This window comes from Elephantulus edwardii, unplaced genomic scaffold (genome assembly GCF_000299155.1).
Source record: "Elephantulus edwardii isolate Elephantulus edwardi_28Jun2011 unplaced genomic scaffold, EleEdw1.0 scaffold00054, whole genome shotgun sequence".
In the NCBI taxonomy this organism is placed as follows: Eukaryota; Metazoa; Chordata; class Mammalia; order Macroscelidea; family Macroscelididae; genus Elephantulus; species Elephantulus edwardii.
The window spans coordinates 1,585,159-1,611,584 of NW_006399804.1; the positions used below are offsets into that span (position 1 = coordinate 1,585,159).

General features: G+C 38.4%; 1 protein-coding gene across 2 annotated transcripts in view; it reads left to right on the top strand.

Annotated features, from left to right (window-relative positions):
- Positions 1–26,426, top strand: part of PLXDC2 (plexin domain containing 2) — a 662,310-nt gene that overhangs the window by 254,233 nt on the left and 381,651 nt on the right. For both annotated transcript variants that reach the window (XM_006887048.1, XM_006887049.1), the window contains exon 2: positions 4,208–4,422. In XM_006887048.1, coding sequence (XP_006887110.1) covers positions 4,208–4,422 — 215 coding nt within the window. The remainder of the gene's footprint in view (positions 1–4,207; positions 4,423–26,426) is intronic.

The following is a 26,426-nucleotide window of genomic DNA, read 5'->3' on the forward strand; positions in this document are numbered from 1 at the left end:
GTCCAGGGCAGCATCTGTTAGCTGAAATATGTCACTTGGTATACCATCTATTCCTGGGGCCTTATTTTTTGTTATTTCTTTCAAAGCAGCTTGAACTTCTTCCTTCATCACCATAGGATCTTGCTCATATGTTGTTTCATTAAATTCTTCTTTGTCTTCTAATTCCATTCGATGCAATAACTCAGTATATTCTTTCCATCTTCTTTTGATACTTCCTGGATCATTTAATACTCTGCCTACAGCATCCTTGATTATAGCAACTCGAGATTTGAATTTGTTCTTTAGTTCCTTGAGCTTAAGAAATGCTGAGCGAGTTCAACCCTTTTGGTTTTCTGACTCCAACTCCTTGCACATTTCATTGTAATTTTTTACTTTGTCATCCCACGTGAAATCTTCTTTTGAGCTCTTTAGTATCTTGAGTTCTTCCTTGTGCCTTGGCTTTTCTGTGCTCCAGTGCAATATTCAGAGTTTCTTCTGACATCCATTTTGGTCTTTTCTTCTTCTTCTATCTTTGTAATTAACGTTTGCACTCTTCTTGGATGATACCCTTGGTATCCTCACACAACTCAGAAAATCATAATTTCCTTCAGATTCTGATTTATTTCTGTAAAAAACGGTAGAAGTAACAAGTGATAGTTTTAATGCTGGAATTATACATTCTAGGAAGAGGAAGGCAGATTGGTGGTTGTACTGTTGTTTGTATAAGAATAGAGGGAAAATAGAAAAAATAAAATAACACAGGTGAAGATTACATAAAATAAAAATACCCCAGCAAACCCAAATACAAACTACTTTAACTCAATAAAAGCTTTGTTTTTTATATGACACCTAGTTAGAGAGATAGATGAAAGAGCCCCGGATGAATGGGTGGCTAGAAGGATAGCTAGCTAGTATCAGTCAAGTTCTACAGATTCATGGTATCGTCTGGCAGGGTAGGGCAGAGTTCAAATCTATTGTTCATAGGGTCTCTATAAGTCATACTTGACTCCATGGCTCTTAACAACAACAATAATGGGGATGAAGGAAATGTAATATATTTTTCTGTGTTAAAATCCCCTTAGAAGAAAATGTTGAAATTAACACCAGGGAAGAAACCATAGCAGCTATTCAAAAGCAACTGAAAGTTACTTTGAAGTTCTGTTTTGAAAAATTTAATAAAGCCTAATTCTTTGAAGTCGTAGGTATATTTTTGCTGATTAACATTATAGAGGATGGATATGCCTCTGGTTAAAGCTGTTCCTCTGAGTGGGTGGACTTTTTAAAAAAAGTACCTTTATTTCTTTTTCTAGAGCCCCGTTTACTTCATTAACTACTTAGTCTTTTTTTTTTTACATTATATCCTATTGGGATTGACATTCAAGCAATCTTTCATGCGTGATTATTTATATTTGGATACCTATGTCAGTGGGATCATTGCTAAGAGAAACTCATTACTAAAGTTGACCTCAGCATTATGCTCTGAGGATTTATCTGGTTGGTACAGAACTTTCTTGCTTACCCTTGTTGTAAGTGTTCTCATCTAATTTTGTTAATTAGGCAGGACATATAAATAAAGCAAATAAAATTGCTTTCTGTAGTGTTGCATTGAATCACAGGTCTCACTGGCTAAGAAAGCCTCGGGAAAAGCTGACCACTCTTGAAGGTAATACACATTCATTTCCTCTTTTAATATGGGGCGGCTAAAACACAGAGAATGTCACAAATGATGTTCATCCAAGAGTCAGTAAGCCTCACAAAGAAATGCAGCTCAGCTTTCCTGACTTTCTGTACATTGTTTCTTATTTCAGGATTTGTGAGTCTTGCTGTAGAGACTATCAGTAATTTCTTCCTCCACTCAGTCAATTAGGAAAACAGTTAACAAATACTGTTCATTGTCCAACTGTGGTAATAGAGTTTTTTTTTTTTTGTTTTGTTTTGTTTTTTTTAAAATTATTTCCGTACTGGTGATGCTAGTATTGTTTACTCATGCCAAGTACTTAACGTTTGGAATGGGATAGGGCCTAAGATCACTCCTTTTTTGTGTCCTTTCCTTTGAACCTCACAACAGTTCTGTAAATTAATCATAATATTTCGCTGGCTGTTAGAACTTTCTTGCTTACCCTTGTTGTAAGTGACCTCATCTAATTTTTTTAATTAGGCAGGACATATAAATAAAGCAAATGGCTGTTAGAGTTCTCCTGGTGGAATTCCTGTACATTTTAGTCTAAATCATTCTTATAAACTATACAATTCTGTGTGACCTAAAATCGATTACAGGGATTGTGGTTTTGTTTGCTTTTTTTGTCCTAAATTTAAAACACTAAGATATCAATCAGCAGGAGGTCTATTACGTTTACTATGAAGGGAAGGGATGTTCTTTGTGTAGATTTATTAGCTCCATTGTTAGTTGAAAAGGGATATTTTAGATCATTATACATGCATTTAATAATGGGAGACTTCAAAATGCAATTTTTACCAGTTCCTGTCAAGTTAAGCCCATCTTACTGTGACCCATGAGTTCTTTAGTTGTGATTTTTGGGTAGTAAGGACTTGTGGATAGGTTCACATTAACATGATTTGATTAGCTGTTGGAATAGTTTGTAGTAGATTGCTTAAGTGTTTACAGCACCCAGGACTCTGTGAAATGGTTGACACTACTTGGTGCTGACAAGTCTTTTATAACTCATGTTATCTCATGTGCTTCAAACTGGAACTGCACGCCACAGGATTTTTTGGTTTTAATGCTATAAGTAGCAGATTGCCAGACCTTTATTATGTTGTGCCACTGACTGGATTTAATCTGTTGACCTTTTGTACCACCTAGGGACCTCAGGAAATATACAGGATTTGGGGTTTGTTTTGTTTTGTTTTACATTGTGAAGAATTGATCTGGAAGTATTTAAAGCGGCATTTTAATTCATTGCCATGTTCTTTTTTTGATTTAATTTTTTTTTTTATTTTTTGCCCTCTATGAGATGGATTGATTCAGTGACTGGGGTAATCGGGATGGGTGTGTCAGAGGCAGTGCGGTTGGCGCAGGATAGAGCAGGGTTTAGGGCTGTTGTGCATAGGGTCGCTATGAGTTGAAAACGACTCGACAGCACATAGCAACAACAACAGCACTAGTTTATTTACAAAATTTGAATACAAATTCAAACAAAATCTTTCAATTTCCCACACCCGTCCACCTATCAAATTGTACAGCCCGTGATTAATCCCCCCCCCACCACCACACACTGTTTTTTTTTTAAAAGGGTACAATCACAGCTGGAATGAAATCCTTACTCTCTCAGTTCCTTTTGAATCCATATCCTGCCACCAGTTATAAAGCCTGTCAGTTCCTACCTTTTAGTAATGGTTGCATAGAAGAAGGCTGCTCTTCTTGGTCAGAAAGTAAATTTCCCATACTTGGGGTATACCTTCCCTGCTGACCTGCTGAAATGAAATACTAGGAGTAATGATTGAATCTAATTTTCCCTCCCGTCGTAACAAGATGAAATGGGGTCAGAAAGGCCAATCCCTGCAGATGGCTTTAAAATCCCATAGTGATTTGATCTCCTTGCCTTGCCATCCGTTTCTCTTAAGTGCCCGTCAGTGTCATTCTTTACTACCCTGACAAGATTCCAAGGTGAAGCAACAAAAATGAACAGGAGCGTTTGTGGTGATTCCTAAGGGTGCTCTTTATTAAATGAGTCAATGAACCACGTCTGACTTGCAAGCTACAGGGAGGTGGGCACATTCCCATGGAGATAAGTCCATGTATCATTTAACCATTTCAAGTGCATCACAATCTCCCTGCTTCCCAACACAAATGATGTGAAACTAATACAAGCTCCTAGTTAGCAATCATGACTGACTTCATTTTCAAACGATCTGAAAAGTGCATGGTTTGATTTATTTGCTTGGATTCTGGTTTATTTTCTCAGAACTAGTAGAAAAGTGTTATGGAGGAATAGAAGAGAGCAACAATACAGTGCTTTCATGCTGCACATCTGTTTAAGGGCCTCGGAGAAGGCTGCTCATTAGCCATTGTCACTAAGGTAGATCCTGCAACTGAATTTCACTGGGAGAGACTCCCATCAGTTACAAATGTGACCAGTAAGCTGATTTTACTATTACTAGTTAGCTATGGCCGTGACTGGCAGGTTCCTTTTCTGCTCTAGTAAGCAATAGGTGTGAGTCATTCCAAGGTGTAACACATTTTTATTTTTATTTTTTTGACAAACAGATTGGAGATATGAAGTTGCTCAACCCTTCCCTCCAACAGAAGATGAGGTGGAAGTGTACTCACACGCCTACAGCCACAGGTGGAGAAGAAACCTTGACTCTCTCAAGGCGGTAGACACAAACAGAGCGAGCTTGGGTCAAGATTCTACAGAGCCCAGAAGCTTCACAGACCTTCTGCTGGATGATGGGCAGGATGACAACAGCACGGAGATTGAGGTAGGCAGAGAACCTGGGTGTTTCGATGAATTTGTAAGCCTACTTCCTGTAAAACTCCCAATGGTCCCCTCAGTCCACGTTAGTGCTTTTGAATATTTTTCAAAATTTTTTTAAAATATTTTAAATTTATTAATATTTATCTAAACCTATAACATTTACTCACCCACCTACTTCTTAACTTATGAAACAAACATAGACTTGGTGTGCCTGCACAGAGTACACAAGAGAGTGAAATGTAGTTCCTATACTCTGAGAATTCAATGGATAAGAAAGGCTGACTGCTGTAACTGAATCATTGCTATACCATGTGATGCGTGCCAAAAATTGTATGTCCTGTGTTGTGTCACCATTACTCTTCAGTACTCTGGAGAGGTCCCTAACAGCAGACTTTCCCATCGCAATGTCTTTTAATTTTCTGGCTGTGGGTGCCAAGAGTGTTGACTGTACAGCCAAGCAAACTGAAGCGGTGAACAATCTCAATCTCTTCACCATCCATCCTGATGTTGCCAATTGGTCCAGTGGTGAGAATCTTTGTCTTTTTGATATTGAGCCTCAATCCATATTGAAGGCTGCAGTCCTTGACCCTCTGCAGCACGCGTTTCAGGTCCTCCTCCGTTTCAGCAAGCAGGATTGTGTCATCTAAATATCACAGACTATTAATGAATCTTCTACCAGTCCTGATGCTACACTTCTCCTCATAGAGCCCAGCCTCCCAGATAATATGTTTTGCATATATATAGGTTAAAAAGGTATGGAGATAAGACACATCCCTGGCATAAAGCCTTCCTAATTTTGAACCATGCAGTGTTTTCCTTGGTCTGTTCTGACGACTGCATCCTGGTCTAAGTATAGTTTTCACATAAGCATGATCAAATGTTCTGGGATTCCCGTTCTTCTCAGAGTCAACCAGTTTGTTGTGATCCACACAAAGGCCTTTGCATAATCAACTAAACACAGATAGACATTTGGAATAATTGTGTCCCTCTAGAAACTAAGGTGCACTAGATACAGGCCATGGTCTTTGCAGTCACTTGCTTTGCATCAGAGAGCTGGACAATAACTAGGAAGGATAAAAGGAGAGTTGATGCTGGTTAAGATAGGCTGCTCCATGGAGGCAAGAATTCTGAATCTTCGTCTGACATTACTTTGGACATGTTGCAAGGAGGGAGCAGTCCTTGGAGTGGAACATCATGCTTGGGAGAGTGGAGGGATGGCACAGGAGAGGAAGGACCTCTATGAGGTGAATTGTTTCAGTGATTGGAGTAATGGGGGTAGGTGTGTCGGAGACAATGAGACTGGTACGGGACAGATCGGGGTTTAGGTATTTTGTATGTAGTAGGGTCATTGTGAGTCACACACTACATGACAGCGCATAACAACCACAACAACATTTTATGTCAGGGAAGAGGAATGAGTAGTCCTCCTTCAGAACGGGATAGGAAGCATTGTCTGTGGCTTTGTCAAGGAGCTGGGATATAGACAAGGTCGTGGCTTTATTGATAGGCATTCGCTTGGTTAATCAATTGCTAATGTGAAGAGAGATGGTCATACCAGGTACATTGGACTACTTGTCTAGTGACGGATTTGTGGAACAGCCTGGCATGCTGAGTAGTCTAGCAGAGTGGCTGACTGACCTGGTCTGCTTGGGATTCAGAAGTTACCTGATAGGTCAGAATTTTAGTGTATGATTGACCACTCTATGATTGCAATTCTTTGCTCTGATTGGATCCATGCGTGGATGGAGGAGAAAGGCTGGAGATCAGTTTGATGAGCATCAAAGTGTGAAGCGGACAGAGTTTAGGGTTGCCCAGAAGTCTCAGGGATGATGTTCATTTTCTTAAGCTGCCATGGCTGCATATCTTAAAATGTGATTTTGTTCATAAATGGACTGTAACATAGACAGACGCATAACATCTGGTGGAAATAAGTGAAGACGACCTAAGTGAAGACATACAGAAGCTCGTTATTAGCACCTCTCCAAGGAAGAGTCTGCCACTCTCACTTGCATGTGGCTCAGACAGAAGGATAGGACGAAGAGAGAGAATGTTTTGGGTCAGAAAGTGAGACTTTGTCATGAGGAAACTGGAAATGGGCTAACTAGTGTAGTATATCCTATGGGACTCTGGTTGGTACTGAGTCAGAGGGAGAGAGTCGAGAATCGGAATGCCATCATCATTGGCTCCATCCTAACAATTCTGGATCGGTATCTGCCTACATTGTTTGCTTTCCTGGGCTGGTAACTGCTGAGCCTATTTGATCATCAAAGTTACCCAGCCACAGAGAGCCTGGAAGCAATGTGTTTGCATATTTGTTGTCTCAATCTAAATTTTTAATTCCTTCTTTTCTTCTAGGGCATAAACTAATGACTTTTTAGGAGCAAGGTAACATTCTTTTTAATCTACCTCCTTCTTTGATACTTATCATTAAAAGGCAGTTTAGTTTCATGGTATAGATACTGTGCAGCCTTACAGAGAGTATCAAGGTATCACTCTGCTCTCTCATAGAGAGAAGAATCGTCTGAAGATTTGAAGCACAGTCTGTTGGAATTCTGTATATGAGAAGAGCTCATTAGCTTTCCAACCACCTCTCTCTAGCCTGAGCTAGTGTGTGGCTGCGGAGTTTCGTGGTGACTCCAGCCTACCCTCTTAACAGGCACAGATGTGCCAGGAGCAGAAGTGATATAATATCTAGAAAAGACTAATCTGACACCTACAGAGTAGCCTACTACTTTGGCAATGATGTTGTTATAGCAACTTGGAGTGGGCAGTGCAGTTTTTCCCGAAGCCATGCTTTAGCTTGGGCATGACATAAAGGAGAAGGGAGCAGTAGTGGGTTGTTTACTGTCTTCCCAGCACAAGTGCCCCACTGAGAATGAAAGGGCAAACACAGGTTTCTTAGGACTCTGTGAATGCTCTGTGGAGTGCTAAATTTTCCTAAATCACTTGTGACATAGAAAATCCCTTTGATCAGAGATACATTGACCCTCCTCAAAATATAACCCAGTTTGTTACTGCATCCATTTATGATTTTATTGTTTTAAAGTTTGCTTTCCCCCCACTACCTTAACTGAGAGAGACCTCATACTGTGTATAACTTTGAAATAGTGAAAGAAAGAAGGAGAAATAGAGGAGGGGCAACGGACTGGATACCTATTAACTGCAATGGGGATGGCTCCACACTTGTGACCCCATACACAAAGGAACAAAACAATGCCCAGTGCTTGGATATTCCCATCATTAGCTGCAGATTTGGCCTTTGTGATTCATAAGAGGTCTCACTGATAGATTTTTTGAGTTGAATTCCAGGCCTTTCTTCCTAGTCCTTCTTGGTCTAGAAGATTTTTGGAGACCTAATCAACTTCGTGGAGACTTCGACCTCCACTGACAGATCATAAATGGTGGCTGCACTTATGAGGTGCCCGGACCTTCTAGGTGCTTTGTGTACCCTAAGTCAGTTAGTCTTTTTATATATTTATCACCAGCTTCACCCAGGCTTTACTTTGACTTTTTTAATGAGAACAAGGGTTTGTTTGTTTTTTTAATCATAGGCTTAAATTTTTGGGTTTTTATTTTCCCTAAGGACATCCTGTTGTTGTGTACTGTCCAGTCTTTTCCGAAACATAGCAACCCTATGTACAACAGCCCTATATGCTGCTCTATCCCGTGCCAATCTTACTGTCTCTAACACACCTACCCCCGTAACCCTAATCACTGAATCAATCCATCTCATAGAGGGTCTTCCTCTCTTTGCACTGCCCCTCTCCAAGGACTCTCCCTCCTTGAAGCATGTCCGGAGTATGTCACATGAAACTTCAAAGTCCTTGCCTCCAAGGAGCAGCCTGGTTTCACCCTCTCTAGGATGAACCTGTTTGTACTCTTAGCCATCCATGGTATGTTCTATATACTTCTCCAGCACCAAAGCTCAAAGGCATCAACTCTCCTTCTACCATCTCTAGTCAATGTCCAGCTTTTTGATGCATAGCAAGTAATTGCAAAGACCATGGACTGAATCAGGTGCACCTTAGTCTCCATACTTGCATTTCATCTCTTCAGTACTTTGGAGAGGTCTCTGACAGCAGGATTTCCCGGTGAAATTAATCTTTTAACTTCCTGGCTGCTGGTACCAAGAGTGTTTATTGTGGAGTCAAGCAATCTGAAGTTGTTAACAATCTCATCTTAGTGACATCTTATCCAGTCTTATCCCACGGAATGCCAAGAAAACAAATAGGTCTGTCTTGGAGAGAGTGAAACCAAGTTTCTCCTTGGAGGCTAGGATTTTGAAGCTCCGTCTTACATAGTTTAGGCATGTGGCCAGGAAAGACTGGTTCTTAGAGACAGACATCAAACTTGGAAGGATGGAGGGATAGTGAAGGAGAGAAAGACCTCAAATGAGGTGGATTGACTCAGTGACTGGGGCAATGGTGGTAAGTGTGTCAGAGTTAATGAGACTGGCTAAGGACAGGACAAGCTGTAGAGCTGTTGTGAATAGGTTCACTATGAGTCACAGGCAACTCAACAGCAAGTAAGAGCAACAACAGGAAGGACATCTATTAATGATTAAACAGGTCAGTATTCAAACCTGGCTCCTACCTGTTTTGTCCTTTCTATTTTACTTCTCCCTTTCTAATAAAAGAGAAACTCCAATAAAAACCCCACCAAAGTGCACTTTAATTATGTAATGATTTTGGACAGTGCACGTTTCAGGATACTGATATGAGAGTAGTATGGGTGTTTCAGTATGGATGGAAGCACTTTTTGCCTTGAGACTATAATTGCATAGCAAAACGTCTGCTTTTAAGTTTCTTTATTTTTGCAGGGTAATGAGAACTGCCAGGGCTTGTTAGGGATGTAAATTCCCCAAGAAGTTTGTGAGTAATGAAAACAGCTAGCACACTCAGATGCTCACTGAAAAAAAATGGTGGTTGGAGTACAAGCAGAGATTACTTCGTATTGATTTACTTGTTAAAATCTGCCATTGAAAACCCTATAGAGTAGAATTCTACTCTGAGGACTATGAGATCACTGAGAGTCATTGCCAGCTCCTGTCTACTGGTTGGAAATATCTCTATGTTAAATCATGTCACTTAATAATTTGGATAGAAGGACTAATTTCTGAAAGTTCTTTCAAAGGTTTGTTGGTTGGTTATTTGGTTTTTGTTTTGAATGTTTGGGAGGTTTTGGGGTGGTTTTTTTAAAAAAAATCTTGGTTCTTAAAAGTGTATTTTTGCATTTTTTATTGGGAAATACTTTTGTCTGATAAAGTTAAACAGGAATAAAGGAAAGAGAACCCAAATGTTTATAGACTAGCTGCTCTGTCCTGGGAATTGTAACCAAATCTTTCTTATCTGATAGAGGCAGTTTGATTTATATTGCTTATTGCAAGCAATGAGCATGAAAGAGTATGTGTTTTCCCACTCCCCATCTTTTCCCTTGAGGTGATTCCAGTGTCACCGCCAGGAAGCAGAGTCATTTTGCCCAACAGGTGCGGCTGTAGTAATGATTGTCATTTGTGTTGTTGTGAGACCGGAACAATAGGAAACGACTTTCCTATTCATGTTCTCCTCATTTCTGCCACTGTCTAGAATTCATATCCCTTTTTATTTATTTATTTAAAAAAAAACAACAAGAGAAAACAATAGCATGTTTATCGTTTTGGCACAGATTCACTCTAAAATGAACAAAGGCTGTAATTCTCCTAAATTAGTGACAGTATATTTTCTGGCTCTGCAGAAGACCAGATAATGGAGGGATTGTAAAATTTACTATTCACATTAAAGACTTGGGCTAATTGGTGTTCTTGTTATTGTTTTCTTTCTTCTAAAAAATATTCTTCCCATATAATAGTATAGAGTAGTTTTAAAACTAAGTATGTTTCTTTTTGAGTAAACATGAAGCCTACAAATTGGCATGTGTCTTGTTGACCTGAATTCTGATTTATGTGCAGTCATTCTCCTAGTGTTTCTTCTGTTTACATGAATACCTAACCCTTCAGTTAAGTGAGAGGAACACTACATTTATTTGACTATCGTTGTGGTTATCTGCTGTAGAGTTGGCTTCAGAGTCATGAGGACCTCAGGTGCAATGGAACACAAAATCTTGCAGCATCATTTGATTGACTGTAGATCAGATCTTTGTGATCCGTAGACTTTTTATTAGCTGATACTCAGTACTAGAATACCTACTCTTTCTTAGTCTGGAAGCTCCACTGAAATTTACACAGCATCATAACAACATTTGAGCCTCGACTGACAGATGGAAGATGATTGCACATGAGGTGCCTGGCTGAGCCTGGATTTCCTGCAAGTTGTTGTGTTAGGTGCTGTTGAGTCAAGTACAACTCATAGTGATTCTGTGAACTACAGGTCTCGTCCTGTCCTGTGCCATTCTCACCATCTTTAATACACATGAGCCCATTGCTGCTGTCACCATGTCATTCCATCTTGATGGGAGTTTTCCTCTGTTTCAATGTCTCTCCACCCTTTAAGCATGAGATTCTTTTCTAAGCAATAGCCTCTCCTACCAACATGTCCAAAGTATGAGAGATGAAACTTTGTGATCTTTACCTCCAAGGAGCATTCTGGCTGCACCTTTTCCAAGATATATTTGTCCATTCTGTTGGCAGTTCATGAGATATTCAGTGCTCTTCTCCAATACCATAGCTCAAAGGCTTCAGTTTTTCTTCTGTCATCTTTATTTATTTTCTCTCATATGCATAGCAAGTAATTGAAAAGACCATGACCTGAATCAGACACATCTTAGTCTTCAAACTGACATAATTGCTCTTTAGATTTCTTGAGAGTTCCCTGACAGCAAACTGGCCCAAAGCAGTATTGTAGTTGTTCCATACCATCAAGTTGGAACTGACCCATAGCCGATCCTCTGACAGGTTTTCAGAGGCACTTGATCACATGGAAGGCGACTGGCTGTCTTTCTCCCATGGGATAGCTGGTGGATTCAAATCACATGCCTTCAGGATTATAGCACAACTTCTTGCCACTAGGCCACCAGACTCCAAAGCAGTTTATCTCTTTATCTCCTATCTGCTGATACCAAGCATGTTGATAGTGGATCTAACCAAAATGAAATAATTAAAAATTTCAATCCTTTCTCTGTTTATCTTGATGTTGCTCACTGGCCCCGTAGTGGTTAAGGACCTTTGTCATCTTGATATTAAGATATAATCCGTATTGAAGGATGTACTCTTTGATCTGTAACAAACACTTCTTCAGGTCTCTGCTTTCAACAAGCAAGGTTCTGTTATTTGTATAGCACAGATTGGTGATGATTCTTCCTCTTACCCTGATACTACATTCTTCTTTGTGAAGTCCAGCTTCATAAATTATTTGCTGAACACATACACTGAATAGGTATGGAGAAAGGATACACCTTTGACGTATACCCTTCCCAACTTTAAACAATATAGTGTTCTGTTTTTCTGTTTAGACAACCTGCATCTTGGTCTAAGTATAGATTCTCCATTAACACAATTAACTATTCAGGAATTCCCATTATTCTCAATGTTATCCATAATTTGTTGTGATTCACATAGTCAAATGTATTTACATAGTTAGTAAAACACAGATAGACAGTCTTCTGATATTCTCTGTTTTCAGCTAGGATCCATCTGACAATAGCAATGATATCCCTGGTGATGTGACCTCTTCTAAATCAAGCTTGAACTTCTGGCATTTCCCAGTCATTTTTGGATGATCTTCAGAAATATCTTCCTTTCATGTGATATTAATGATATTGTTCTATATTTTCACCTTCTACTGGATTAATTTTCTTACGAATAGGAGTATGGATCTCTGGTATCCCATTTATTCCTAGGGCCTTATTTTTCCCCAGTGTTTTCAGCACAGCTTAACTCTTTCTTTGTTACCATTGGCTTCTGGCCATGTGATGTTTCCTGGAGGTTTTCAGTGTCAATGAGTACTTTTTGGTACTACAACTTTGTATATTCCTTCCATTTTCTTTTAATGATCCTTGGTTGTTTAATATTTTGTTCATGGAATCACTCAGTATTGTGAATCAAAGCTTGAATTTGTCTTTTTCATAACAGGTAAGAATTCTACCAATGAACTGGCAGTCCTGGTAATTGCTAAACCCATTGCCTTGAATTGATCTCAACTCATAGCAATCATGCAGGATAGAGTAGAACAGTCCCACATTGTTTCCAAGGTTGTAGTCTTTATGAACGACACTCACTTGCACTCAGTATAATGAAGCTCATAGCAATTCTTCATTAGGTTTCCATAATTGTAAATCACAACTCAAGGAGACTATGTATTTTCTTCCCTCAGAGCCACTGGTGAGTTCAAACAGCCAGAGAACCTTGACTTTTATTAGCAATACCACTTAATGTGGACTACAAACCAGAACTACTCTTATGGAAGTAGACTGTCCCCTCTTTCTTCCATGGAACATATGTTGGGTTTGATTGGCTAACTTTTGGGTTCACAGGCCACTATTTTAACCACTGTACCACTAGGATTCCTTGTGATTCGTGAATATTAAGTGATATAAAATAGCACTGAATTTGGCTACTTTCAGCAATTATTAATCTAGACTTAATGATAATGTGGTACCCTCTCATGAGAAGCCCTTCGTGAAGCCCTCCGTGGATTCCATGACTCCAGAGGCATGCTCATGGAAGAGCAGCTCAGCTCCTCACTGCTGCTCCTGCTTTTTCTTACAGGGAGCTCTTATGTTGTGAGTGCATCTCAGTTAATGGAAAGAGACTTATTGATGCTTGGTGAGAATTACTGATGCTCCAGAAAGCTCAGCTTTATCAGGCCATTCCTGTGGGATGGTATTCATAATTCACAGTTCTTACCTTTATTGAAATCACTCTCGGTTTTGTTGTAACACACACCCAATGACTATGTGACTTTTACCTCGTATTCTAGTCTTGTGTTTGTGAGGATTGTAGAATTGGATTTTTTGCCTTCTAAAGCATCTGGATGACAAAGATGGCACATTTTATAGGCAAGATTTGTGGCTTATGTAAGTTTTGTTCTGTCTTCCAAACCAAATCAGGAATTGTGAGTTAGACCAGTGCTTCTCAAACATTATCATGCTTACAAAACACTTGGGGATCTTGCTCAAGTGCACATTTCTGATTTAGTAGATTTTGGCTGCCTGTACTTCTGTATTTCTAACAAGCTCCCAGGTGAGGCAGATGTGGCTAGTTCATTGTTCACACTTTTAAGTTGTAAAGAGCGTGAATACAAAGCAGATTTAGCTATTTGTTTTAAGGATATAGTGTTCTGAAGTCTCTTAAATGAAATTTGGCTGCCTACCAACAGCATGCCCTGTGGGTTTCTGATTATGATCCCAAAGAGAAAAATCACAGGTGTACTCTGAAATGATTTTATGAATCACATCTTCATTAAAGTTTATCTCTGAGCATGGTGCAATCAAAAGTTACTGGTAAGTGTATGTAACGTATAAGACAAAAGCGTTGATAGCTTTTATAAAACAAAGATGAGAGGGTTGGGGTCCGAAAGAGTAAGTTAATTAATGTGAAACAACTGGAACAGAAACATTGAGTATCTTGACACAGTACTAAGAATTTACCCATATGACAGCAATCTGGAACAAGAGGTGCTTTGCCGGCTGGGCTGGGGAACAGGGGAAAGAAAATATGCAACAATAGAAAAGAATATTTTAAAAAAAATAATACAAGGGGTCAGCAGGAAGAAAAGTGCAACAGTGAATGAATGGAAATCCAAAATCTCTGTAAATGTTCATTAAAATTAATAAAAGAAAAAAATTTTAAAAATTAATATCCCTGATCATCATGTCTTGAAATTGTGAAATAAGAATAGATTTTACTCTCTGTATTTTACTTAAAAAGAAAATTTTATAACTTCAAGGTGAAACAAAGAAACAAAAAAATATTGATGGAACTAAATACTGCAGGTCACTCGCTTTTCTTTTAAATCCAAGTGCTAAGCACACTGGTGATCAGATTAATCAAACAAAACTGATACCCTTGGTACTAGCAGTCAGGAAATCAGGAGACATATTGCACTGGAAAACTATGCAGTTAGAGACCTTGCTAAATTATTGAAGAGTAATGATTCAGTTTGAGGACTAAAGTATGTCTCATTCAAGCCATGGTTTTCCCAATCACTTGCTATGCATCTGAGAGCTGGACAATGAATAAGGATGTCAGAAGAAGAGTTGACAGCTTTGAGCTGTGGTGTTGAGAAGAGTACTGAACATAAGATGGAAGGCCAAAAGTACACACATATGTCTTGAAGAGGGTGCAGCTGGATTGCTTTTTGGAGACAAGGATGATGAAGCTTCACCTAACATACTATGGACATGTTGTGAGGAGCTGTACCTTCAAGAGACACATGATGATCAGAAAGGTAGAGGTTCATAGAAGAAGAAGACCCTCAACCAGGTGGAATGCACAGTGACTGCTACAATGGACTTCATCGTGTCAAGAAGTTTGAGGATGGCACAGCAGGATAAGACAGGGTTCAGATCTGTTGTTCATAAGGTTGCTGTATATAATGCTTGACTTGACGGAACCTAACACCACCACCACTAGTGATCATGTAGATGCATGACAATTCTTCAAAAGTAAGCCACCCTGGTATTTGATTGGTTTTGGTTTGGCTTCTAACTGAAAAGTTGATGGTTTGAATCCATCAGCCTGTCTGTGGGAGACACATGAGCAATTTCTTCTTTAAACAATTTAGAGCCTTGGAAATGGTCTAAAAGATCACTGTAATAGAAGCTGATCAAAGGCAGTGGGGTTTTTTTGGACACTCTGGTAACATAGGCTGTAGTGTTCTGTACACTCGATGGCAGTGATTTTGTTGTTGTTTTAATGATGAAAAGTTATGTTACTGTAGTTATTATGGATGTAAAAACCAGGTCTAGCATTTTTAATGACGTAGGGTCTTCAACTTGTAGAAGGGAGCCCTGGTGCCACAGATTATTATTACACACTGGGCTACTAATCTAAAGGTTGGCAATTCTCAACTACCAGCCTTTTCTAGTTAGAAAGATGGCCAGTCTCCTCTTGAGAAAATCAAGAACTTCTAGAAGGATATTGGTATCAAGTGGAAGGCAATAAGTCTGATATTGAGTTCAGACTTAATAACAGTTTTAGCATTTGGATGTAGATTTAAAAACAACAGTGGATTTCATTTAGATTTCTCTTCCTTAAATGGCATGACTGAGGTGTTGCCACATCTTCTCACTTGCTTAATTGTGGAGGTGAAGTATGTATCTTTGTCAGTTTCTTTTCTCTGGGGTGTGTCTGTGTCTGTCAGTGTCTTTGTTTGCACTGCAGCCTTGAGACCAGCATCTACTGTAGGTTAGGAATTTGTCTCATTTTTTTCGGTTTGTGTTGACCACAAAATCTATTTCTGCTTTTGGTAATTGGCAAAAACACATAGTTTTCACTTCTGATTTGATCTCATTTATCTTATAATATTGATGAGGACTTTCAGGTTTCGGGGGGAAAAGAAAATACACTGAAGGCAGAACTTATATTTGCAATTATTGTTTGTCTTCTAAAAAAGATACAGGATTGATAGAGAGTATTATATATCCTTGGAGGCAAGGATTCTGAAACTTCATCTGACATATTTTGGTCATGTTGTAAGGAGAGACCGGTCCTTGGAGAAGGACATCATGCTTGGGAGGGTGGAGGGTAGGCGCAGGAGGGGAAGGCCCTCTGGGAGATGGATTGCTTTGGTGACTGGGGCAATCGGGATGAGTAACAACAACAACATTATATACCTTGTTCAACTACAGATGTTTCTTAGCTTGACATGTCAGTCTTTACTGGGTCAAAAATGGAAGAATATCCATAAATGTTTCTCAAAAAGTTCCATAAAGAATAATTAAATTGTCACCACGATACCTCAGAAATAGCTAATTGAGTTTACTTACACTAATGGTATAAACATATTACTTGAAGTGATATATTCAAATTATAAAATTATGAAAAAAGTTAGTCAAGTTTGGTTTCAGAAGAGGAATTCTAGTTTGAGGTGAATAGTTTTCCATTTTTTATGTACAGGACAATGACATTTATTTATAAGTCCTCTCCCAGCCAGGACCCTGTATTAATTATAAGACCATTGCACTGTGTTTTTCTATCTACATTGACTAGCCATTCGTGAAGACCTCATTATAGCCTCTGTTTCTCTTTGCTAAAAGTAATGACAGTAATATATGGTTTCAATACTGAGAAACAGTTAGTGAACTGTTATCATCTTCTAGTCTCACTTTTTGTCTTAGTCCAGGCAACTTCCAGTAGGACATTCGAATATGTTTGCATGAAAAAGAACTCTATTTTTTAGTAGGTGAAATTTTGGTTTATAGGGTAGCCTCAATGTATAGGTATGATGTTTTAAGAATTGCTTTTTAAATCACTCTGGAAATCCAGAGCAGTTGTTTTGGAAGTCTGGAGAGTGCCTGCCGTCTATATGTTGATCTGAGGGCCAGCAAGTGTCTACTCAGTATGATCTGGAACTCAGCTGCAGAAAGACTGACCAAGACTGGAGTCTCTCTGTTGTCCCGGTCATCCCTGGAGAGATGTGTTTGGGTCCAGGTACAACCAGTTGCATCCACAGAGTGTTCCAGAAAGGAACATGTCCCTGTTTTATTTTCTTCTTTACTGGGCAGAAATGAGAGGTTTCTTGCACAAAAGAATAAAGCGTTGAGGATCTCAAGCACCCAGCATTGATAACTCCGTAGGAGAGAGCTGAGAAATGTCATGTACCAGTACCTAAATTCTCAGGTCCTATTGCGTTTCTATTCAGCTTACTTTCTACAGAGAGCTTAACCTGTCTCCCCAAGTGGCTTATTGCTAGACAACAGTGTGTGGGGACTTTCTGTGAGATTATTTCATTATATATTAATGAATTATGCTTTAAAGACTAATTGCTCCCCACCTTTATTAACAGTAAAAATAGTATAAGAAAGTGGCAATAGTTGATAGGCTACACAGAACTGAGTGGACATAGAAATGCCAACAACGTAATTTCTATTACTGTGCCTAGAGAGTAATGGGTCCAGGGCTGACGCCCAGAAAGATTTGTTATCTAATAAATCAGCTAGTGATCCCTATGATGTGAAATTTACTTATTATTAAAAAAAAAACAAACCCAGACTGATGCCAATTGAGTACCCTAAATCACACCAAGCCTTTGTCATTTATTTGTTCTGACAAATTAAAGTATGTTCTACAATTTATTACCCATTTGTTGGAGAAATAAAGAAAATCGACCTCATAAACAATGATGTAATTTTATGTGACAACCAAGTTTCTGCAGATCTTTGCAGAAGCTGTCTCAGGTGGCTACTAAATTCTCTGGCTTGGATGAAAACACTATTAAGTCTACACATAAATGAATCATTACAAATAAAAACAAATGAGAACCCCCCAAAAAAAACCCCAAACCAAAAAACAAACCCTCATTGTTGTTGAGTCATAACCAATTCATAGCGAACCCTCCGTTGGACTTCCAAGTCTGTAAATTGTACATGTGGAGATTGCCTGTCTTTCTCCAGTGGAGCCATTAATTGATTCAATTTGCCAGAGAGGCATAGATTTTAGGGGAGCAGCCCCGTTCTCTGTGGACTACACCACTCGAATGTGCTTTGGTTGTGTACTGTCGAGTCAAAACCACTCCAAAGCTGACCGTACAGTGGATTTTCAGCAACAGTAAGTAGCATAGGAGTAGATTGTCCATCTTTCTCCTGCAGGGCAGAATGCAGCTCATTGAGTTGCATACTTTTGTGCTAGCAGCACAAGTTCCTTACCACTAAGCCACCATAGCTCTCTATTGCAAATACGTGTATATGTGTTGATTGCCTTCAAGTTGAGCATGCCTCATAGCAATCCTCTGAACAAAAGGCCTGAAGCCGCTCTATACAACTATTGACATTTATCAAGGTTCATAGAGTTTCCAGAAGCATGTTGTTTAGGAAGTAGATAAGTATAGTAAAAACAAAACAAACAAACAAAAAAAACCCACAAACTGACCGCTGTTGAGTAGGTTCCCAACTTCCTCCTGGTTTCTGAAGTGATCCCAGTAAGAAGAGGCTGCCTATCTTTATCGTGCAGGACCATTGGTGAATTAATTTAAAATCCTTTTGTTAATTAAGTTTAAAATATGAAAATCTGGTATGGATATCTGTCTGGTATTTCTACTTTTAAATAATAGTGAATTATATTCTTTGCTAAGTGTTCAGGGCCTCTTGCTTCTCTCGTGTTTCTGAAGCAGATTTTAGGTAGAAAAGAATTTTATATGAAAAAATACCTTATTTTTATTCATATATGCTGCTTTAGCATTTGTCATAAAAATTTCCTAGTGTTGCACTTGATTCCCTGATAAGGGAGCCATCAGATATCTGAGAATCATTTTAAGAGGGGTTGGTCATGTTCTGAATGAAAAGAGATTACTTTAATTTTCTTCTTTCTTATTTCTCCAAGAAACACTTTTCTGTTCATGCCCTGACAATGCATGGATGTCTGAATCTGTCTAGAAACAAGAGAAGAATTGACTCTGTAACCCTTGGGAACAATTGTTTTGAGCTATTTTCTAGATGATGTTTCAAGCCTGAGCTATTAAATTGAAATAATACTTTAGAATCTATAGCACTGCATCAAATGAATGAGTCAAATATGGCTGAGACTAAATGCAATTTCTAGATCTTTTGTGGACTTCAGGTATTCATGCAATGTGTAACTTAAAGAGCAAAAGTATAGAAAATATTAAAGGAAAATTTTTTATCCTCTTTCTACCTGCCTACCTACCAGATTATATTGACAGTACTGAGCTGATTTGTGTCAAAAGAATTTAGTGGGGCAAATTGGCAGAATGTTGTTTTAATATTTCAGTTTAATACAGCCCCTTTTATTAAGAAAGTCTTCCAGGTTCATCTGAAGTTAAAGTTATTTCATCTCATGATAGTTTTTTTTTTTAATTTAGGTTGTTTATTTTTCATTTCAATGAACATCTACAGAGATTTTGGGATTCCATTCATTCATTGTTGCACCCTTCTCCCCGCACAAACCCCTCCCCCCTCCCCTCCATTTGCTCCTCTCCTTGAAAAGCAAAAGAAAAACTCCCTCATTGGTACACAATCCCCACCCCGCACATGATAGTTTTTACAATGAAGTTTTTGCTGCCTAAAATTTTAGTCTCCTGAAAAATGTTTGTTTGCCTTTTCCCTTACAATTTACAGCCTCTGAAAACCCACTGGAGGGTCAGATATACGCTGGTTCCAATTCAAAGCCAATGAGTTAAGTTGAGTTGAACCTTTTACTTTAAAAAATATATATATATTTTTTTCTTCTCTAGCAAATAATTATACTTTTCAAAGATAAATGTATTATTTTGTAATTTTTTCATTTTTCTTTCAAAATTTAGAATAGAATTTTTCTTGGTTATATAGTGTTTTCCCAGTGTCCATAGTCAAGCATAGATCTTTACTTAACAGTTATTTAAAAGAAGTATACAATATAAAAGGTAAATTAAAATTTTATATTCTGAAAATATTTACTGGGAACTCTTTCAACCCTTAGAAAGGATTTTGAATAGGTTGTATAGATTTATAACATGATCTTTTATTTAAGAAAAAAATGTAAATCCTATTGTCTTTCTGAAATGCCATTGTAATACAGAATCTTTTTGCTGTCTATTGTCTTCCTCTTTTTAATAGGTGAATTAGGTTAATCTTTATCATAATACAAGAACATTCTAGTAGAGAAAGAACATCTTCAAGAAAACTACCTCATGAATAAAAGTATAAAAACTTCCTGGGCCCAAATAAAAAGCATTTATTCAGCTTTTATATGAAGTTACGATTAGATTCAGGGATATAGTATGATTTTCTTCTAAAGGCTTTTGTATATTGCTCTGCATAATTGCTGTTGAAGGTAATTTTTCTCATCATCATAAGAAAAGGAAATGTTTAATACATTCAAAAGCTTTCTCCTTTCCCTCTGCAAGAGTCTATATGTTTATCTGTTGTATATTTAAACCAGAAGACATAAATAAAACAGCTCATAGTTCAGTTACTTATTAATCCACAAAGAGATTAACTGGAAATCAGAATAATTTCCAGCATTAACAATCTAAATGTGTTTTGGCCTTATTAAATACTCTTCTCCTGATCTGAGCAGACTTACAGTGTATTTGACATGCTTTATTAAGACTGTTTTGTTGCCTCACACCCTGCCATTTACAGGATGTTTTGTTTTCTTCTATTTTGCTATATCAATATATACTTTTCACATTGTTAACTAAAAAAAGTATATATGATACATTTGACACGTAATGAAAATAGTTTTGATAAGAGAAAAAATAGCAACAAATAAACTTCTGCTCTTTCACCTTCTTAAGAAAAATGTTGAAACATTTTCAAAGGGAATAGTTTTATTTTGGTTTTAGTTGGTAATCACCTATAAATGCAAATTACAGTGAACTGGAAGATCTCTGTTAAGACTGCCCTTTCTGATTTTCTATGGATGTTTTAAAACATTAATATTAAAGAATCTAGTTTCAGTTTGCTTGGCTCCATGGTCAACACTCTTGGCACCGGCAGCCAGGAAATCAAAAAACGTATTGCGATGGGAAAGTCTGTTTTTAGGGACCTCTCTAAAGTACTCAAGAGCAACGGTGTCTCTCTGGAGACTAAGGTCCACCTGATACAGACCATGGTTTTTGCAGTCACTTGTTATGTATGCATCAGAGAGTTGGACAATGACTAGGGAGGATAGAAGGAGAATTGACGCCTTTGAGTTGTGGTGCTGGAGAAGAGTATTGAATGTACCATGGACTGCTAAGAAAACAAACAGATTCATCCTAGAGAGGGTTAAACCAGGCTACTCCTTGGAGGCAAGGATTCTGGGGCTTCCTCTGACATACTTTGGACATGTTGTAAGGAGAGACAGGTCTTTAGAGAGGGACATCATACTGGGTAGAGTAGAGGGACAGCGCAGGAGGGGAAGGCCCTCTATGAGGTGGATTGATTCAGTGACTAGGGTAATCGGGATGGGTGTGTCAGAGGCAGTGCGATTGGCACAGGATAGAGAGGGGTTTAGGGCTGTTGTACATAGGGTTGCTATGAGTTGCAAATGACTCGATGGCACATAACAACAGGAAAAGAAATGGTTACTGATTTTGAAACTGTCCCTAAAATAAAGTAGCAAGTGAAATGACAGCATGGAATCTGAATCTGGGACAAACATTAATTTTCTTACTTTGTTCTATTTTACTCCAACAGAGCTTTCCATGGGTGATACTCTGCTCGATCAATACCCACCCCAGCAATGAATCATTGCCTTCCTTTTGGCTGCAGTTGCGGAATTATAAGCTAAAGAACTTTGCATTGTAGGTGGATTGCTTTAAAAATCGTTATGCAAGGCAAAATTGACATATCCTAGAGATGTTTTTCAAACCCTTATAATGAGAGAGTGAGAGATTGTGTGTGTGTGTGTGTGTGTGTGTGTGTGTGTGTGTGTGTATGTGTGTATGTCCCTGCATGTTTATGTACATCATATTCAGTCAGCTTCTGTGAGGATAAATATATGGTGCGTTGGGGGGAAAAATTCTTCCACCTGGTCAGGTTCGTTTACCCTTGAAGTTGGTGGTATACTTAAATGGGTCCTGCACTCACAATGGTTTTTGGACGTTGGCAACAATAGGTTCAGGAGGGCTTATCAGGACTTTTGCTTTAAAGAGTTCCTTCAGCTTTAACTGTATGACTCCAGAAAACCAGAACGAGACAAAATGAAGGAACGAAATAAAGTGGGGTTAGAAAGGATGAAAAGTTGGAAAGTAGGTATGATAATGAACTAAAGATAATAGAGCAGCTGAACGAGGTTCTAAAAATGTCAGTTCCTTCATCATTTGCCTTTCTCACAACAGGTACACAGGTTCCTTTGACACTTGTATGCCTGTGTTTGATCCAAGTATGTGCTTCCTCTTCTGTCTTACTGGCAAAGTTTTCCCATTAGCTACGTACTTTCCTTGACTGGAAGTTTGCATGCTACTAATGCCCTATGTTTTCTGAAACTCTTTTCCCTCATCTATGTACTACAAGCTAGAAATGAAGTCTAAAATAGATTTGTTTCTCGAATAAATGAAACCAGTTTTTCATCTAAAGTAAAGTTTCACATATTATACACCATGCATATTGTTTCAAACTCTGTAGTCTTGAAATGACCAGAATATTCCAAAAGACCCTATCTAGGTAAAGCTTTAATTCAAGTATAGTGTTCTGAAGGGAAGACACAATAAATGATACTTACAAAGCCTTCAATGATTGGAAGCAAATTTTATTTGATAGAGTAGAGGGAGAGGAATATTTTATTGAATATCACACATAAAACCCACAAGGTTAAAGACCCTTTGCTTCTGTTTCTTGTTTTTACTCACTTTACTGTCTTTCTGTCAACTTTTATTTTTGTGGTGTACTGTCGAGGCAGAACCAACGCATAGCTGACCCTTCAACATCTGGTCAGAGGCAATAAAGTAGTCGATTTGAAGGAAGAAAACAAAGGCTCAATTGTGTCTTGTACTTAAAAATCAAAGATCAAACTGGAAGTAAAAGTTCAAAAGTGATGAAAGATAGAACTAAAGCCCGAGATTTGTATTGGCCATTTGACATTAAGAGGAATCTATGATTACAGATCCTCCACTGGAATTCTTAATTGAATACCATTTTCTTCTGCAGAAAAAGAGATGAAGAGAAAATCTAATGGTTGTGAGTTAAGAGGTGGTATTTCTTTCTCCTGCAGCCAGGATATGGAAGCCCTTCCTCCTTTAGGGGAGGAAGCAATGGTGCATATGCAGTGTCTGTGTGGAAAGTACTGTTGTTACCCTATACCTGTGCTGCTGACCCATGCTATGAAGCTAATAATGATTGCACTTTTTGTTCTTACCCTCAGATTGTGTCATTGAGGAATTGCTGGCCACACCTTAAGACTGAAGGTTGGCCACACTTTCACATAAGGATGAGAGGCAGCAGTGCTGGTATCAGCAACATCACTATGCATGGTGTTCTAGAACAGAGAATAAAGTGCAGCCACTAGCAGTCTGAAAAAGGCAATGCTGTGCTTACAGGAAATGTACCCTTGCTGGCTTGAGCAAGCAGCTGCAGTTTCTGTTCTTACATCAGATGCTGTGCTTCCAGTGTGCTTATTTTTACTCACTTTGCTGATGGTCCGTCTGCTTTTTTTCCTCTTACTGTTGCTATGTGCTTTGGAGTCAGAACCAACCCATAGCTGGCCCTCCAGTGGATTTCAGAGGCAGTAAAACACACAAGAGGAAATTGCCTCCCATGGAGGAGCTGGTGGATTTGAACCCCATTTGTTCACACTTTATGACTGAGACAGTAGAGATTATCAGAGATTCCTGTCCTAAGCAACTGCAAAATGAAATAGTGTGGAAACAGATAAATAGAAGAGAGACTGAGAGTAAAAGACCATAAGAAACAAAAGGGAGATAAGAGAAAATGGGGCTAAGGTAGTGTGGAGGCTAAGAGAAGGAGAAAGGCTTTGAGAGTCCAATCTAGAGGAAAGAGGGATCAGTTAAGAGGGACAAGAAAGAGCAGGGAGCTGAGAAAGAGAGGGAGGTTACATAGGGCGCTGAATAAAACTAGGGAGGAGTGGCTAAAGAGTTAAGAGAGAAGGAGACTAAGATGAATTCTTTTTTTTTTTACTTTTTTGTAAAAATTTTTAAATTTAGTTTGTTTATTTTTCATTTCAATGAACATCTACAGAGATTTTGGAATTCCATTCATTCATTGTTGCACCGTTCTCCCCGCACAAAACCCTCCCCCCCCATTTGCTCCTCTCCTTGAAAAGCAAAATAAAAACTCCCTCATTGGTACACAATCCCCCCCCACACCTCCCCAAACCCTACCCCCCTACCCCCAAATATAATCCACTCCGCAACCCTCATTGTGTACTCCTATGATAAAAATAATGCCCTAAAATATAATGCTTTTAGACTATTCTCTCCCCCATAAGATGAATTCTTAAGAGACTAAGAGAAACAGATCATAAGTAAAATAAGGGATATGGCTAATAGAGGGGCTTTCTTAGCAGTCGATTGCTGCTATAAGAGAAATACTCCAAGTAGACAGGTTTGTCTTTTGTTTTTTTCAGGTTGATAAAAGTGGCTATTTGAACCAGAAGTGTATTTTTTGCACTGTTTAGTAGCTTAGAAGTTAAAATACAGGGTGCCAACTCTAGGGAAAAGCTTTTTTCTCTTCTAGCTCTGGAAAAACAACTTATCTCTTAAAGTTTCTATCCATAGCTGATCTGATGATTAAAGTTTTCCTTTAATTGTGATTTTGATGAGAGCTTTCATTCATTCATTCACTGATTCATGGTTTCCTCCCTTCCCTCTCTCCCAATTCCCTTTGTAATGCAATTCTTGTTCCAGATTAATTGTCATACATGTAAAACCTAATCATACATTCCTTTCAGACAGTCCTTTCCTCCTTTTTGCCAGCTGAGTGTTCATTATCTATGCACCCTTTTCCTGTTCTCCCCTGCTCTTGGCAATGCTGTTTTATAACAGCAGTGGTAAGCAGTAATTGTCCTTTTGTGACTGAGATATTTCACTCAGCATAATACCTTTCAGACAAGGCTGTGTTTAGTCATGTTTTACAAGTTGATTATACTGTATAATATTCCATTGTATGAAATACCTCTATCCATTCGTTTGTTGACAGGCACTTGGGCTGCTTCCATCTCTTTGCTTTTGTGAATAATGCCCCAGTAAAAATGTGTGTGCATTCATTAGTGTACTTCATGGCTCTGATTTCTTTGGGGTGTATTCCCAGTGGTATAGCTGGATCAAATAATATTTCTGTTTTAAACTTTTTGAGAAAGTGCTAGTTGTGTCTGGAACTTCTCTTTACATCTTTGTGATTATATATCTGACTTGTGGTAACATAATATAATGCCATTATCATCTTTTAATTATATTTTCAAAAAAATGGCTATATTAGCCACAGTTTTCAATTTATTCTTCCCTTTTCTTTAGACAGACACCCTCCAAAAAATTTTATTAGATTTTTCAGTTCTTAAAATGCTAGTAGCTCCAGTTTTGTTTTGCTGAAATTTTACTGTTACCTTCATTGAAGTGAGTATTCTTAACCTTTCACTCTCCATCCCCATGTGTAAAGATTATCCTGGCATTTTTATTAGGTTAGCAAACTCAAGTGTCATTGGGATGAAAGAAGTATTTTTTTTTAAATACAGTATTACCTATGCCTGCGTTCATTGCAAGAGATATTCTTCCTGAATTTTGGATAACGATGATGAGTAGGAACAGTGATAAAACAGAAGTGAAACTCTCAGTTTACTGGGAGAGTTGCCACTCACGTTCAACAGGTTGGTGTCACATGACAATGTGGGCCTAGACATCCAGGCGTTTGGGTTTCTCAGACACTTCAATAGTCTTCCTTTTTGAGGCTTAAAAAAAAAAATCATGTGGACAATGTTGGCAAAATATCTATCAGTATGCCCACCTGTCCAATGGGCTTCCAGCTGGTATCACTGATGTTGTTTATCAAATGCCATCAAGTTGGCTCTGTGTAACAGCAAAAAAATCACTTTTTTGTTTTTGTTAGGTGACATCAAGTCAAGTATGACTCATAGCAACCCTATGAACCACAGATCTGAACTTTGTCCTCTCCTGTGCAATCCATATTATCTATGACATACTTGATTCCATTGCTGTATTCACTATGCCAGTCCATCTCGTTAAGGATTGTCTTCTCTTTCACTGACTCACCCCCTTTCCAAGCATGATGCCCCTTTCCAAGGAATAGGCTATCCTAATCAGCTTGAAGTATGTGACAAAAAAGGACCAATCTAGTTGCACATTTTCTAAGACACATCTAATTTTTCTATTCATGGTTGTTGCTGTTATGTGCCGTCGAGTCATTTGCGACTCATAGCGACCCTATGTACAGCAGCCCTAAAATCTGCTCTGTCTTGTGCCA